At 36.2% G+C, this 18,064-nt stretch overlaps 1 protein-coding gene across 2 annotated transcripts; it reads left to right on the forward strand.

Moving 5' to 3' along the window:
- Positions 1 to 1,215: 1,215 nt before the first annotated feature.
- On the forward strand, positions 1,216 to 17,311 carry LOC127993564 (interleukin-31 receptor subunit alpha). Of its 2 annotated transcripts, none has more exons than XM_052591731.1 (16): positions 1,216 to 1,330; positions 1,451 to 1,486; positions 1,936 to 1,998; positions 2,887 to 2,992; positions 3,122 to 3,285; positions 4,674 to 4,816; positions 5,899 to 6,034; positions 6,338 to 6,432; positions 7,980 to 8,190; positions 8,344 to 8,520; positions 8,894 to 9,022; positions 9,550 to 9,696; positions 9,974 to 10,117; positions 10,266 to 10,359; positions 10,464 to 10,545; positions 15,986 to 17,311. In XM_052591731.1, the coding sequence occupies exons 1-16, from the start codon at positions 1,294 to 1,296 to the stop codon at positions 16,571 to 16,573; spliced, it is 2,352 nt and encodes a 783-aa protein (XP_052447691.1). In that variant the 5' UTR covers positions 1,216 to 1,293; the 3' UTR covers positions 16,574 to 17,311. The 2 variants fall into 2 exon arrangements, with proteins under 2 accessions (XP_052447691.1, XP_052447692.1); XM_052591732.1 differs by having other exon boundaries at positions 1,279 to 1,362; positions 15,986 to 17,300.
- Positions 17,312 to 18,064: the final 753 nt, after the last annotated feature.

Consider the following 18,064-nt stretch of genomic DNA (forward strand, 5'->3'; position numbering starts at 1 on the left):
AAGCGACGACAGTGAAGGACGAGAGAGGACCAGGCTTGGATTTTAGTTTGTGTTTCTAATCTTTTGTACTCCATTTTATTTTCATTCATTATGCAATTGTATGTATATATATATATATATATATATATATATATATATATATATATATATATATATATATAGTACAGACCAAAAGTTTGGACACACCTTCTCATTCAAAGAGTTTTCTTTATTTTCATGACTATGTGTATTGTAGATTCACATTGAAGACATCAAAACTATGAATTAACACATGTGGAATTATATATGGAATTATATACATAACAAAAAAGTGTGAAACAACTGAAAATATGTCATATTGTAGGTTCTTCAAAGTAGCCACCTTTTGCTTTGATTACTGCTTTGCACACTCTTGGCTTTCTCTTGATGAGCTTCAAGAGGTAGTCACCTGAAATGGTCTTCCAACATTCTTGAAGGAGTTCCCCGAGAGATGCTTAGCACTTGTTGGCGCTTTTGCCTTCTGTCTGCGGTCCAGCTCACCCCTAAACCATCTCGATTGGGTTCAGGTCCGGTGACTGTGGAGGCCAGGTCATCTGGCGCAGCACCCCATCACTCTCCTTCTTGCTCAAATAGCCCTTGATGCCTTCAGTGTGACTCTACAATTTTCATAGTCATGAAAATAAAGAAAACTCTTTGAATGAGAAGGTGTGTCCAAACTTTTGGTCTGTACTGTATATATATATATATATATATATATATATATATATATATATATATATATATATATATATATATATATATATATATATATATATATATATATAAGACCTCTAACACTAGCTTGCTCTATTCTTTTTCTGTTCTATTTTTCTATTCTTTTCTTTCTTTTTATTTATTATATTATTTTAAAGCCCTTGCTAACCTAACTGAGACTTGTTATAGCACTTAAATAGCATTGCTCTTTGTGTTTTTGATTGCTTCCACTGTCCTCATTTGTAAGTCGCTTTGTATAAAAGCATCTGCTAAATGACTAAATGTAATGTAGCTAATAAATGTATAGAGGGAGAGAGAGAGAGAGAGAGAGAGAGAGAGAGAGAGAGAGAGAGAGAGAGAGAGAGAGAGAGGTGCCTGAATGTATATATGCTGTGCCGCGCCTGCTCTCGAGGTAGGCGGTTCACTGGGTTCTGAAACAGCCTATGAGAGTTCACGAGCACCTGTTGGGCTGTTTTGACGTGACTGATGGGAAGGGAATACCCCGTACTCTTCCGTTAGTTGGTAGACTGCGCGTGTAGCAGACTGTCAGAGGAGGCGACAATGTGCAAGTGCTCGGCTGCATTTTACATTACGCTAGGTATTTGCTTTAGCTGTGTGTGTGTTGTGTTTGTAAGTGTTTTAACAATATTATGGTATTGTATTGAATTTCATTCATATGGTTGCTGAAAAGATAATTCATTAGATTTATCAATTTCAGGTTTCGTATCTCTCTGGACAACTGTACCGTCAACAGGTCAGTATGCGGGCACTGTGTGTGTGTGTGTGTGTGTGTGTGTTTACATTCACTTGGGTCTGAGTCCGTATAAAAAAATTATTTATTTTAACATGTTAACAATAATTTTACGATTTTTAGAAAAAGAAAAACAAAGGCACGTTATCACGTAAAATAAAGACGTGAGATTCTGGAGTGTTTCTAGTTCACTAATGTGAACTTCTTTGTACAGAACATCTTTGTACACGTTTTCTCGTCTATGTTTAAGCACAAGATGCTGTTTAAATAATTCTCAGATCATGCTGAAATGCACAACCTGTGTAGTTCATAATTGTTTATTATTATTATTATTATTATTATTAGCCTATTATTATTTTTTACAAAATTCTATTTTTGCAGGCCATTAGCTTTTAGCCATTGTTTTTTTAAAAAAAAATAATAACCTTACCTCAGCTTATCATTATACACAGGATCCTGTGACTGCAGTTCTGAAAACTTGAACTTATTAAAACATAAATGTAACAACACAGAAGGTAAGAAATGTATATTTCTACTAATGATGTAAGCAATGTATTTTTATCCAGTAAATTGGTGTAAAATAGAAAATATTATGAAAATATGTACATTGACACTTCTTAAGGTTCTATATCACCACTAAATTGTTGTAGAAAGTTGTGTGCTTTTGAAAATGTGTCAAGACAAAAGTCCAATAAAACCTATTCAGTTATTGTATGGAAGTGGTTCAGATTGCCCAATATAAGTTAAGGATTGCTGTTTTCTTCTTGTAAAGTCTATTTACAGTAAGTGCAAGTTTCCCATCTTGTTCGCAAAGTCTGTTTTCACTAATGCTGCCCACTATTGTCTAATTGAGCCAGATGACATTACAAAAGAGACTAAGATGACAAATGGGACAATTATCTAGTGTCGGGACACAGAATTTAGTTTCTGACATGACCCACCCAAGTTTGAATTTAATTTTATTTGTTCTATTAACTAGTTTATCAGATGAACTATAATATAGCATGTAAGCTACCACTTAACCTTCTTGACTTTTTAACAATTAAAATGATAAAGCATCATGTCATAATTTTGACAATCTCAAGAAATGTTCTCATATTTTATACAAAAAGTTTTGACTGCATTCACTAGCTCTACATTCAGCCCTGTTAATTTATTAATAACTACAAAATAGTGGCAGCTTAATTTACTCTGTTATTTCCAAACCTATTCCCCACCCCTCTTGCTTTTTCATTTAAATATAGAAAATGACTAGAAAATAAAATGGTTTAGACCTCCGGAGCTGGACAAATACGTTGTTTACATTTCAAATTAAAGACCTTCAAGTCCTGTTTTGCACTTTATTTGTGGCAAGTGGTGTTATTTTTTGTATATATTAAAAGTAGATATTTCTCATCTCACAGGAGTTTCTGATTTAGCATGCTACATAAAATATATCAAAAACCAACATATGTCCTTCTGTGAATGGACAGGAAACATGTCAACCTCATACACACTGTACACAATACAGTAAGTTTCTGTAGGCTGAGCTTCACTCCATTTTTTTTAATCCTCATATCACAACTAAAAGTTAACGTCTTATTTATTTTATTACTGATAATTCTATTTAACAATCCACACTCTTTGTTTCCTGTGTAGGAGAAAATGTAGTTGTATAGCTGTACATCAGAAGGACAACATTTGGACTTCCATTGACTTTCGTGTTGTCTTACAATGGAATGTGACGGCTCATGTTATTGCAAGCAGTAAAGATCAGTCCTCGTGTACCTACAAAAATTTCAGCGGAATTCCATCCATGATGAGTATGTTAATCAAAAATATTAATATTAGTAACTTCTAATTCATTAAAATCGGAAATGTATCGAATCTCTGACCTTAATTTAAATTAGTGGTGGGCCGTTATCGGCGTTAACGTGCTGCGTTAACGCGAGACTCTTATCGGGCGATAAAAAATTTTTCGCCGTTAATCTATTCTCAAAGTTGGGTTGGGAGCTGGGTGAGCCTGGGTCTATACTAAGCAAGCTATGATGACTTTCACCTTGATATTTTATATAAGCGACTGGCTGAGGCCAGCCTAAAAAGATGCTCAGGACAGTCGTCAGACCACTGCTGCGCATCGTCACGAAAGCTGATCTTTTTCACATGTTTTTAAGCCGTACCGCTTGTCGATTTAAACATTAAAGCATCCAAACCTCGCGCTGTGTTCAGTGCGCATGAGAGAGAGAGCCGCGTATCATGGACAGCGACACTGAACCGAGCTCTCTTCTGCGAAGAGAAAGGCGTCTCAAAACACTTGAACATCGAATTTGCTTATTTTTGCTCTTGTGCCGACAAATACATAGAAAATGGGATGTGTATTATATTAAATGCGTTCACCGTCTCTTAAAGGGACCGCGCCTAATTTAGCTACTGGCTGCTGTAATGTTAATCCAAGAAAATGAAAATGAAAATCACTCACTGCTCTTGACTGAATAACTTTGTAGTTTTAAGTCAACCCAAAAATTATTCAGACACCAGATCTAATTTTTGAGATATATATATATATATATATATATATATATATATATATATATATAGCAAAACTGTAATAATGTGATAAATGTTGAAGGAGTCTCAATAAATGTAGGTTTGATTGTATATTTCATTAGTGCTATTTTACATTTAATTATTTGGTTTCTGTACCTTGACACCTACAAACTTGAAAAAAACGTAAACATTGGTGTGAAACAGGCGTAATGTTGTTTGCACCTTGTGCAATGTGGAATTAGTTTACCGCTTTTTCAAGCAGTTTGTGATGCATTTTGGAAACAGGAGATGAGCCCCTTTTCTAATGCACCACCTAGCTTGATAAACCCCTTCTCAAAGACTTACTGTTTGTCAATTTTATTTGGGTAACACACATATTCTGTATACCTTCGGCAGAATTCGAATGAGCCATTTTAATCTAGATTAATCTAGATTAATTTCAAGATCACAGTGAGATTAATCTAGATTAAAAAAATTAATATATGCCCACCACTAATTTAAATATACTGACTTAGCTTGAAGTTACTAGAATGATTAGAAATAGTACATACAAGAACTTCAAATATTAGTTAAAGCTGCATGAAAACTATTTTACCAGACAGAAATTTCTGCATATTAGTATGTGATTCTGCATTGGAATATTTCATGTTTTCTTTCATTTTAGCAATGTGTGGTCCTCATTCAACAATTACTCACGAAAGAAGCTCAGGCAATCTGACTGTGTTGGTGGAGTGGGGAAATGAAAAACAAGATATTAAAAGCTTCCTTGTAAAGTACAGAGAGTTCAACACTACAAGGTGGAAAGAGGTTAGTAGCAGACATCAGACAAGAGGTCAGGCATTTATTATTCATTTCCAAAATAAATAACTGCACATTGCCACATCCTTTTACTTACTCATTTGAAATATATTCTCATAACTGGCTGACACCTGTTAAAAAATAGTGTAGCTAACACACATAATAAATAATTTGTCCAATGAGTATACAAAGGTGGCTTTTCTTTTTTGCTCTCAATTTATGAATATCTTCATGTGCATTTTTTTCCCTTAAACCCTGAATAATTTAGGATCCTGGTCTAAAGGTTATAGTAATAGAGTGTGTACCTTTTCCCAAACCGTCATACCCATAAAAGGTGCATATTAGTACTTTGAGAGCACAAATTAGTTCATAAATTTAACGTATGGCAACTTTTAAAATACTACTGGCACAAGTGACAACTTTGTTTCTGAGAGTGTACAATTATAGCACACTTATGGGCATACTGCAACCCATGATGTAATGTGCTCAACTTCCGTTTTAAGAGTTGCCATTGTGATGGAAATAATCTCTCATGTCTCATTACTGGTTTCATGTTATCCTCTTATTTTAGAGTAATAGTAAGCAGGATGTCAATTGCTTGGTCGTTTAAAATATTTGTATGGATGGCAATGTTGTGCATAGCAAACCTATACTGTACTTTAGTCTTGGGTCTTGTGCTGGTAAGATGTTGACAGTATCTAGTTCTGTGGCATGTTAGAGTGTGGTATAACACACTGGAGTTGAGTAGAATGCAAGTCAGCTGATAATATGGACGGTTTGGTAAAGAAGAGAGTAGTGGTGTGGTGGGCTACCACAGCGTGAAAAAAACAAGGGTGAAGTTTAGTTAAGAATAGATTCTATCTGCCGTTGTATCTTTCTGTCTGTAAAATCTTTAAAGCTTCAAACTTTTTACACCTTTTGAAAAATTTTCAATCTAGGCTTTCAATCACACCAAGTTCGTTTCGACTAACTTTACTTTACTTGTCTAGTAGTAAAAATGCAGGACTTGGAGTTAAGTTTGCTACAGGCCCATTACCTGATGTGAATTTAATTGCCTGTCCCACCTAATGTTGTACACTTTTCCTCCACAGCAACAGTCTATAGACAACAAAAAAGGCATTTTATTGAATCTGACACCATCTCTGCACTACGAGTTGCAAACACAGTGTGTCTCCAACGAAAAGTGTGTGCATTGTCCACTCAGTAAGGTCATCAAAGTTCCACCTGGTGAGTTGAAGACAGAAGTGACTTAAAACAAGGGTGTATTTACTGATCTATGTATTTTCTTGAAACTATACTTTTGATGTTAATGAAGTGTACTTTTCTGTGCCATGAAACAAGTTACAAACACTCCCTTGTCTTGTTTGATAAAACAGGTAGAGTTGCACTAAACTCATGGCTTAGGTTGAGCTAGTTTTGTTCTTAGTCACTCCGCTCAAAGTCTATGTGTGGTGCAGTTGGCAGAGAAACCACACACTTTATCTTTAATATTTCATCGACCACTGTATTTTTTATATTTCCATTTCCCAGAACTCATAGATGCACCATCAATCCAACTGGAGACTCAAGACCATCAACATCTTTCTATATCACCAGGCCAGAGAAAGGTGGTCGTGAAGTGGGAGGTACTAACACATGTAATTTCCCAAGACCATCTGTGGAAATCCAATAATGGGATCCAATACGAATCAAATAAGATCCTATTGGATAATCAAAAACTCTAATAGAATCTTATCTGAATTTCTATTCCCCATTTGGATCCTGTTGTGTCACCAATAATTTTCTTTGAATATTCAATAGCTACAAAGGTAACAGATACTAACATTCTAGGAACTACAATTATACATAAGCACTCATTCGATTGTAGTAGTTCACTATAAGCTAATCAGTAATTACTATTTTTCAGAACTCCCAGAAAACTGATTAGAAACTATGTACAGTTTCATTATAAATGTGAATAATGCATAATTATTTCTAAAGTGATCATGGTAATTACTCAAATATTACCAAATCCTTCAAATGGAATTCTTAATTATTTTGGTGCAGTATTCTACATGATAGCTCCCTAGTAATGACTGAAGTTCTTGTAAGCTTTTATGGTTTTTGTAAGGTTTTGGATAGTAATTCCTTTTGATGGATTTGGTAACAATAAAGTCATTACTAGCAGACTACCATCATTATTACAATAGTTATTAAAAAATAAACTAATCCTAAGAATCTTCTAACCATTCATAATAATAAAAAGGAATGAAGTAAAAGACTTACAAATAAGCATATTTTTATGCAAAGTATGTTAAATTAGTAATTTGGGGTATGGCTAATTACTCAAAAGGTTCCAATAGTCTTTACGGCTCTCCAGTGATTTGGTGAGAAGTGTGGACCGTAAGATATATTTTCTTTAAGTAGCCTAATACTGATAATTTGCACACACACACACACACACACACACACAAAAATGACTACAAAAAAGTGTGAAGTTCAGAGAAATGATTGCCCAAAATCTTTGAAACTAAAAGCCATTATCAATCTTTAGTAAATGATTCTGTACGAGGACTCATAAAATATACTAATTATTAACAGCTTATCCAAATCATAAGCCTGCTATTTCCTATTGATTATAAATGGTTAAATATTAAAGAAGTGGTAAAAAGTCTCATTTAGCTAGTAGTTGTTGCTTTCTTTGTTCCAGGGGAAAGAGCAGTAGAGGCAAAGATCAATTTACAAGCATTTTTTTAAATAACAAATGAGGTAATCCAGCAAGATGCAGAAGAGAATAATCCAACTCAGGGACCCAACAACTTCTCACACTGCATGTTAAGAAAGCAACAACAAAGACTACTGAAACACAGAGGTTTATATACATAGGACAACAAAGGGTTACACAAGGCACAGTTGAGGGTAATTAGTACTGTTGCCATGGAAACAAAATACAAAGGGAAACACAAACTATAAATCCAGGCTGAAGAAACAGAAATGTTACAGTTGTGAATTACTGCATAGTTAGATTAATAAGAATGATAACATTGCTACTAATTTGTTCCTGTGTAGTTATTCATGTAATTATTCATGTTAGTCATTCATGTAGTATAACAGTTTTCTCAAGTGTTACCGGAATCCTTTAAGATCGGTTCAAAATTATAATCGAAATTCTGATCATACCTTTTTTTCCCAGTATGCAAACAGTGAGGCTGTGGATAACTACAGTGTGACAGTGAGGAAAGTATCCGGGGAACCCAGCAACCGGGACAGTTTCAGTACTAAAGATTCATCTCTCACCCTGGTCCTATCCTACTCTGCATATAACATCAGCATTAAGGCTTTAAACCGTGCTGGATCATCTCCTGTTTCCAGTATAACCATTGAGCAAATGGATGAATGGAGGGGTACATTGCTTTCACATTTTCTTAAATGCTACATGCAGACTACTCTGGTTAGCCTCATGTCAAGGAGTAAACATACTGTATATATGAACAATTTGCCACGTTGCTGTTGTAAATGCTGTGTATTATTTACATTTTTTGTTTTTTTTTGTTTAGATATGTTTGGTCCATTCACTGTCAACATAACCAGCAACAACAGTTTTAGTCTGTCCTGGAGCAGCTCTGACTCAAGTGTCTGTTACTCTGTGGAGTGGTGGGCCAAAGGACAGAGACCAGCTTTCCGTCCATTCTATCTGCAGATGCAAAAAGAAAAAACAGTGAAAACCGAGAGCAGTAATGTCCCTTCTATTCTCCCTCAATAAGTAGGATGAAATAACTTCAGAATAATATATTTGTAATATTATATATTATTTGTAAAATGAGTCAAGGGAAACTTGGGATGTCCAAGCTGATTAAAAAAGCCAAGTGTAAAAGAAAACGTTCTATAAGGTTGAATCTAAAGTCTGCAGGTCTCCTGCCATCCAGGAATTTAGACTGACACCCCTGGTCTAGACACAAATAACTATTACAACTATGTTTTCTATTAGCATAAAATATACTTTTATATATATTTTACCTTGATTATAGAAGAGAGAGATTAACAGCTTTATTTATTCACAGCATTAAGTATTCCAGCATGTTCTACTTTTCTTTTCATTTAATGCAGTTTTTCGGCCCTATGCAAGATATTATTTCTTCCTGCACGTCAGACCATACATAGACACCTGCAACATGAAGAATGTGAACGGCAGTGAGACGACCCGTGGCACAGCCCAAACTTACTTCATTGAAGGAAGTGAGTCTAAATATCCATATATGAAAACTATCACATTCATTATATATGAAAAGTTCTAATATATGCTTAGAAAAAAGGGCAAAAATTACCTTTAGTGGTACAACAGCTTGTCAGTGGGTCAGTACCCTCAAAGGCAACCCCAGTACCCTCTCCTAAAAACACAGATACAGTGATTACAAGTTTGCTGGTCTGTAGACTGGGCTGCTTCACTGATAATGCTTTGCTTTTGCCAGAGATTTCTTCATGCATGAATTTAATGCACAAAAGCACAGATTTGTATTGAATTCTGAGTGTGCAAGTGTTAAGGATGTTCTGGATGTGTTAAGAATGATCTACTGAACTTTGCCAGGGAAATATGAGCTATTGTGCAAACTAAAAGAGAGAGAGAGAGAGGGGTTAAACACTGAAAATTTACAGTAACTGGTCTGCTCTAGTTTCCTTGTAATAGTTACAGTAGTAAATAAGAAGAACTTAGATAACTTATGCATCATTGTGTCTGAATGAACTGAAGCTTTTTGGGCTTTCAGGTCCTATCAGTGCTCCTGGGAATGTTAGCACTTTGAATATTACCCAGCATTCCTCAGTGATTACGTGGAGCCCTGTGTCTGAGGAAGACCTACGTGGATTCTTATTGGGCTACTACATCTACTTGACAGAGGACAATAATGAAACTTGTGAGTAGAAGTCAGTCATAAAGTTATGTTTATTCATGTTTTATGATTAAGTTTTTGAATATTTAAAAATAATTATTAGGCATTAATGAGTAATTGCTGGCTGAAAAAATGTTTTGACTGAATTATTGACGACAATAGGGACATTGCTCTGAAGTATAATTTGATAGTTCATGCTTTCAGAGAGTTTCAAGCTTATTATTAAGGATATTAAGGCTATAAATGTGAGATTTTTTTAAATGCAGTCTTTGTGTTTTTCTACAACATTAAACTTTTACAGCCTTCAAAGTGGATCCCAGTGTAAACAGCTATGAGCTGCAGAATCTCGAAAGCAACAGTGTGTACCGCGTGCAACTATCTGCATTTACAGCAGCTGGAGAAGGAGAGCGCAGTGATTACACACACTTTGTCACAAACCCGCCAGGTAAACATCATGATAATTTAGTATGTTACTGAGCTGGTATTTGGGGTTTATCTGTTCAGAATACACACTGAATGTCTGGAGGTTTGTTTTTTAATCATATGGATTGAATTAGTCACATAAGTACTGACTTCATGGCTTATTCTTACAGATTTCACAGCTCTGAACAGCATTATAGCCGCGGTCGTTGTAGGAATAATAATTCTTTTACTAGCTGTTCACTTCAGCATCCGGCTTCTGCACAGGTAGAGACACTTGCATTTTATTTTCTGAAAGATTGCAATATATAACCAGTCAATATCCCTGCATGTCTGTCATCTAATGTAGAGTTCACTGTGCATTTTTACAGAGCCAAGAAACTGCTGTGGCCGAGTATACCAAATCCTGAGAACAGCAATGCTGTTCAGAAAATTGAAATTGCATATGAACTGGTAAGCAAGAGACAAAATATACTGCTGAAACAATCTTTTTGTTGTCAAGGAAAATATACAAAAAATATATAATATTTATACAAACACTAATGACCTGAGATGGTAATACTATGGTTTAAATGGAACAGAAGAGTTAGAATCAGAACCAGAAATTGCCAAATATGTTTGCACATATACAGGGAAATTGTTTTGGTGACAGAAGCTTCCAGTACACAGAGACAATAGCAAAAAAATACTGATAATAAAGAATTAAGATGTGTGAAGGAAATACACAAGGCGTAGCACAAGTGTTTTTGTTAGTCTCCAAGAGGGTCTGGCTGCACACTTGCACTTGCAGTCTTTATTTTTTTTTTATTTTGTTGATTTTTTTTATTACTTTTTGTTTGAATTTACCAACATTTTATAACAGTAGCCAGGTGGCGAAGACAAGAAAAAAGAAACTAAATTACAAAGTCACTTGAAATCAATACTTGCACTCTCTGCTACCTGCAACACTTGCAATCAACACTAATCGTGCGTGTTGCCAATGGAGACAAGACACTGTGGTGTCGATTAAAGATTAAAACCAATTTAGTAGCTACTATAACGTACATGGTCCTGCAAGAAAAAGTCAAGTCTGGCAAATCCGTGGCCAGAACGCCAGAATATGAACGCTTGCGCAAAGTCTCTTGTAAGTGTTTTCCTCTCGTAGAAAAACATAAACGCTTAACATGGCTTAGTGTATTAAGACATTATTAAAATATCAAATTAAATATACAGTTCATTATTTTAATGAATATGCATATAGTATTTTCCTCACATACCGCAAAATGTGGCATAATGGACTAAGATAATAAAGGCCAAACTCAATATGCTTCTCTACATTATTAAAATAGGCTACATAACTAATATTTACAGGCAAGCAGGTGAGCCCAGAATAAACGCATTGCGCAAAGTTTCACGTTAAGCATTTTTCCATATAGAATAAACTGTCGACAACTCGTTTATATCACGTCCATTAAGCTACATTATGTGTTTTATTTATAATGATTTTCTATAGGAGGAAAACGTTTAATGTACAATTTAACGTAATGCGTTCTGTACTCGTCTGCTTGCCTGTATGGAGTTGATCCTTTTAAAATCACTTAATGCATTTCATAATGCACGTTCATATTTGCTGGTCTGTATATACGTTGAGTCAACAACAAAACATATAGTCTAGGCCTACTGAATTGTCTTTATCATCTTAGTCTGTTATTAGGTCACATTAAGCGTTTTGTTGTATGGGAGGACAAAGTTTGCTCATTGTGTTCATAGTCATCCGCTTGCCTTGTAGTACATTAAATAATAACTATATTGAATTTGGTCTTTTAAAGCTGCAGTCGGTAACTTTTGACGTTCAAGCGGTTATTAAACAGAACTGCTTTCTTCTCTCTGTTTATGTCTATGATGAATCACAAAGGTACTGGGTTACTCCGCCGCGGTACTCCCGAAGCAATCTAAAATACTCCGACTATAAGCGATAAGCATAGATATGCCATTCGGACTGGAAATATGAACTATCCAATGGCCAAACATTATATAGACGCAAAACATGGGAGTGATTCGACCCTAAGAGTAGTGGGCATTGAGGCTGTTCGCCTGGATGCCAGGGGTGGGGATATCATCAAACGCCTTAAACAAAGGGAGACATATTGGATCTATTCCTTGAGGGCTACTAGTCATCCAGGTCTTAATGAAGACTTTGACCTCTCACCTTTTTTGTAAAAGTTGTGTCTCAATAGGGACAGTGTATTGTTGTCCGTGAATGTTGACTGTTCTTTTAATGTACTGTAATGCCCATAATAATATTTTTCTCCTGTTGCTTTGGAACTATCTTGACAATGAATCCAGAAGTAAGATGGGTAACTAGCCTCTACACATTTATTTGACTTTATGGATATAATTGTGTGGAGTACACAAGATGTTGGTATTGGTGTTACTCTCTCCTGTTGTTGTTTTTTTTGTTTTTTTTCTTCCACTTGGAGATCCTTTATCTTGTATTTGTATGGTTTGATCTTTGGTATTAGCCATTATCTGAACTATTGCCTCTAGTGGCCAAAAAATTGTGTTACAAGTGCCAGAGTGGCACACCTGAAACCAATGCAACTATAAGTACTGCGTGATTCTGTCTGTTTGTTACCAACACCCTGATGAAGGCCAATGGGCCGATACGCGTTGGTGTTTTAATGCTTTAGCCCAACCATTAAAGGCTTTTTAACTTTTGCATCCTATTGAGTGCCTGGACTTGGATTTTTTTCCAAAATCTTTTTCTATATTGAACCCTTCCAAGAGCACCAGAGGATACAAGGGATTCCAGCAGCGCTCCAGTTCTCTTTTGTATAAGCGATAAGCGTTTACCGGGAGCGATAAGAGAAACAACCAATCAGAGTTGCGGTCCTTAACTTTTTTTTGTGTTCAAAGTATACAAAATGTATATAATAAGCGAGTACACCATGAATCAATTTTTTTGTCAAAAGTTACCGACTGCAGCTTTAATTGAACTTAATGTATCTTAATACAGGAGGGAAACGCTTAACGAAAGACTTTGTGCATTGCATTTATATTCTGATGTTCTGTGGCCACAGATATGATGGTCTTGTCTTTTTCTTGCAGGACCATATAGTAGGCCTACTAATTTAGTTTTAATCGTTTAATCACCACCACAGCGTCTTGTCTCCATTGGCAACACACACGATTTGTGTTGATTGCAAGTGACGTCACAGGTAGCGGAGAGTGCAAGTGGTGATTGCAAGTGACATTGTAATTTAGTTTCTTTTTTCTTGTCTTCACCACCTGGCTACTGTTGTAAAATGTTGAGAGATTCAAACAAAAAGTTATATAATAAATAGATAAATAGATAGATAAATATATAGATAAATAGAACAAAATAAACAAAATACAGACTGCAAGTGACGTCGCTAGCGGAAGCAAAGTGTCTGAGAGTGCAAGTCTGAGAATGCAAGTGCAAGTCTACAGCCAGAGCCTTCTGCTAGTTTCAGCCTGACACAGTTCTCATTTTCCCGTCCTGTGACGCATTGTTTAAACAGCAAATGCATTTGCACCCATAGGCATGCTGGTCTAAAAAAGAAATGTGTTCAGGCGCATTGTTGGTGCATTGCTTTTTTGAGGAACTGAAAATATTTTTTCTTTGTTATTTAAAGAGTGCATTAGTAATATGCGCCTATGGGTGCACAACGTGCATACACTTTGCTTATAATACACACAGGGACACGCAGCAGCACACAATCATTTTTAAAAATGAAAACTTAGCGCAACTGGCTTGTATAGGGGATGGGCGATAAGACTCTGATTGGTTTATAGCATGTTACACCCAATAAAAAACACCCATAACTCCTTAAAGGGGGGGTGAAATGCTATTTTTTACACTGTTAAAGAGTTGGATTCCCATGCTAAACATGGACAAAGTTTCAAAAATTAAGTTGTACGTTTGAAGGAGTATTTTTGTTCCCAAAATACTCCTTCCGGTTTGTCACAAGTTTTGGAAAGTTTTTTTCGAGTATGGCTCTGTGTGACGTTAGATGGAGCGGAATTTCCTTATATGGGTCCTGACGCACTTCTGCCGGAAGAGCGCGCGCTCCCGTATAGCAGAGCACTGAGAGGCTGAGCACAGACAATCACTGATCACAGCGAGAGCGTCACGAAATGTCATAAAAGAAGTGTTTTTTTGGTTGCCAGGGCAAGACAACCCTGCACAGATTACCAAAAAAAAACAGTATTAAGGGACCAGTGGATGGAGTTTATTTTTACAGAGCATCAACGGAGTTGTGCAAGTGTTTTTGTTTGTTCCCTGCATTTCGAAGATGCTTGTTTTACAAACAAGGCCCAGTTTGACGACGGATTTGCGTATCGTTTATTTCTTAAGGATGATGCAATTCCAACGAAAAAGGGTCACGATCGTGTGTTGGAACCACAGGCTGTGAGTAAAACTGCTTAAAATATCTCTGCCTCCTTGTTAGTGCGTCCGCCTCCCATGCCGGAGACCCGGGTTCAAACCCGCTCGGAGCGAGTCGTTGCTGCTGCTGCTTTCGTTCAGTTTCAGCCTTGGGACCTGATTCTGGATCATAAATAAACGGCTGAATCTGACTGTTAGCCATGGTTTGTTTTGGATGATGTTTTTCTTTTCCTCACGGTAATGTCACAACTTCCAAACGCTCTCTCTCTCAACGCAAAAGCCTATTCGCGCTCGTAATTCTTTTGCTCCGCCCACACGTCACGCCTCCAGCCAGTCGAGTTTTTCCGGGAAAAATCGGTACAGACTATCTTTCTCTTATGAATATAATAAAACTAAAGACTTTTTGGAGTAATGAAGGATGCAGTACTACTCTATAGGTACTCAAGATTAACAGGATATTGAGTGAAAACGAGCATTTCACCCCCCCCCCCCCCCTTTAAGAGAATAGAGACAGCCTGTGAAGACCATGCGCCCAGGCACACCGACCGTTTTCCCGTCGTTAAAACTAGCAAAAATGGATTCAGACACGCCCTGTGTGCACCTGTTGCATGCGCTTTAGGCCATGCACTTTGGACCATGCACTTAGTTTGTTAAAATAGAGCTAATAAGTCACTCGTTTTCATAAAGTAACACTGTCAAACAGCGACTTCTACAGGTAAAGTTACAGCGGAGGCATGCCTCCCTTCGCTCCATAGACTTTCAACAGAGACCCAAAAGCAAGCCATGACTTTTCTAGAGGCTCAGATGAAGGGGGGAAAGTCACTTGAGAGGAAGTAATGTCGCCATCGCAATATGATTGGATATGAATGGTTATGATTGAATGTGTACGGTTCATACGATAAATCCCGCCTCTTGTTTTTGTGCAAGCTCTCGGTCTGAATGAAGAAAATGATGGTGTTATTGACTAATTATAAAGTAAACAACTCTCTTGCTTAGATATCACTGCTTTGTGCCACATCAAACTAAATCTTGAAATGGTCAGTTTTTAGTGAGCAGCATTTATTTCATTATTTATTCATATTTGTTTATATTAGTTAATACAAATACTATTTCCATTTTTAGTTAATGTAAGTTCACAGTGCATAAACTAATGTTAACAAGCAACTTTTGATTTTAATAATGCATTTAACAATGCATTAACTAAGCTTAATATATGCTGTAGAAGCAGGCTATTGTTTATTCTTAGTTCATGTTAACATCCTCCTCATTTTAAAACATAACCGCAACGCCACTGATGTATATGTGTGTATATATATATATATATATATATATATATATATATATATATACACACACACACACACACACACACGTATACAAGTGTACGTTCTTTACAACCACAAAAATATTTAAGTTTCATTTTATGATGAGGTGTTTGAACATATTCACGAGTGAATTCATTATTTGGATCCTTTGGCCATGTTCTGCTATGCGTTTCTTCTGCAGGGTATCGTGGAGCCACTAATCAGACAGAGATTAGAAGAAAGTGAGGGATGTGATTCCAGTACAGTGTGTGTCATTGGGAGCAAGAGGGAGGCATCTCTTCTCAGCAGCCCTCCCACTACACTTCTCCTCAGTGAAGATGAGGACAGCCCATCCATCCCGGAGGAGATCGCATCACCTGACATCCCAACACAAGTCCCAACCAGAGAGCCTGCTGTCAAAGAGACTTTCCCTACGGACTTGAATAAAACAGACTCCATTTTGAGCACTTCTTTCAACGAAGAAGTCACATCCTTTAAAAGCAAAGACCCTGGAGAGACCGCTTCCAACCCTACAGTATCGGACTTCATCCCAGCATCCCAACCTGCTGTGGTTTTCATGAGCGATTACACTACCATGGAGATCTTCCAGCAGGTCACTATGACAGGGATTCAGGGTCCATCCATTCAAGCAGTAAAACCTGAATTGGTTGCTGTACATACAGGGCAGGATTACATTCGGCAGTCCTATTTTTTGCAAGAAACAGTCAAGGAACCACCAGGGGCATTTAATGGTACTGATTTTTTGAACACAGAAATCACAGTGCTTTGAGACACTTTTATCCTGTGATTTAGAGGACACTTACTATACGGACACAATCCCTCGGGAGCACCCTAAGATTAGGAGCCTCATTTATGGGGTATAATGTTCATTGTCCTGTTCCTGACAGCTTTAGCCTTTTAGTAATAAAAGATGGAATGCGCTACTTGCATTGACAGGGAATTGGACTCGGGTCTCCGAATTCTACCTCTGAAGCATTCTCACGACAGAGACCATGGCATCAATGACACAAGCCTAGATGTTCCTTAAACGAGGACATGAAATGCATTTTCAAATCTTTAAATCATGTTTCTTGAGGTTATCAATGTTTAATTGCATAAAAAAGAGAGTGAACCACGTTTCCATCCTTATTTTCACTATTTCTTAAACACTTGATTTCAAAGGGTTACCTCTTTTTTTTTCTCTAAAAGGTTTCTTCTAGTGTTCAAATGATATGAAATATATATATCTCTGCACTGTGGCTTAAATTATCGTACATGATCTGTACAGAATACACTATATCTCTTTGTGAATGTACAGTTTTACATTAAATATATTTGTAAAATATATCATCATCTGCATTCAAGTTTAGGGACTTGCAACTTGAACTTCAAAAACATGGTAGTGAGTTTAACATCCGCAAGCACCAATCACATTTTCTTAAGCAAATGTAAACAATCAAAACAAGAAAAACATACTGCATTGATAAACTGGAAGTATAACTCTTTAATGTCAATTTCAATCTTTTATACACATCTAAACAGATGCACAAAATCACACAAATCAATACAATTCATAAGTTACTTCATACTTCATACTAGTTTTGCTGCTAACAAGTACTGTATATATTTATATATACCCATTTAGAAAATTAGACTGAAAAAAAAGACAATATAAAAAAATAAATAATATTGGGAGAGCTTAAAGCTTTAAATTGTAGTTATTCTAAACGAGACAGCAGTCACTGTTAACGTTACTGTGCTCTTCAATTAGTAAAGGCTTCTTAGAAAACCTATTAAAACATCTGAATATATGCCACAACAATACTTGTATGAAGAGTTTACTGTAGGACTCTGTCTACACTGGTGCAAACTAAATACTGTTAAAAAATATGGATCAACCTATGCATTTTACACAAGCTTTAGTATAATACACGATAAATAAGTCTTTTGATTTGATTTGCACTTCGTTAAATATTCTGTTGCCACACAAACTGTCTAGGCACTTTTTAACATGCACTGTGTTCCTACACAGTTCACTCGGGACTGTTATAATACATATGAACTAATTGTATTTTTTTTGTTTACTGAAGTAAACAGAAACGATGAAAAGGACCAGACAGAGTGGATAAATCAATTTCTGGTATTATTTTCATCACAATTAAGCCATACTTGAATTGGAATAAGTAAAATAAAATATATATATATAAAACGCATAGCAGAACATGGCCAAAGGATCCAAATAATGAATTCACTCGTGAATATGTTCAAACACCTCATCATA

The sequence above is a fragment of the Carassius gibelio genome, chromosome A5, assembly GCF_023724105.1.
Source record: "Carassius gibelio isolate Cgi1373 ecotype wild population from Czech Republic chromosome A5, carGib1.2-hapl.c, whole genome shotgun sequence".
Lineage (NCBI taxonomy): Eukaryota > Metazoa > Chordata > Actinopteri > Cypriniformes > Cyprinidae > Carassius > Carassius gibelio.

What these genes read in the sequence shown, in the direction of transcription:
- LOC127993564 (XM_052591731.1), top strand. Translation starts at nt 1,294, where the DNA reads ATGTGCAAGTGCTCGGCTGCATTTTACATTACGCTAG. An exon ending in GGTCATCAAAGTTCCACCTG is followed by an intron (nt 6,035 to 6,337) that starts GTGAGTTGAAGA and finishes TCCATTTCCCAG; the next exon opens with AACTCATAGATGCACCATCA. An exon ending in AACTTACTTCATTGAAGGAA is followed by an intron (nt 9,023 to 9,549) that starts GTGAGTCTAAAT and finishes TTGGGCTTTCAG; the next exon opens with GTCCTATCAGTGCTCCTGGG.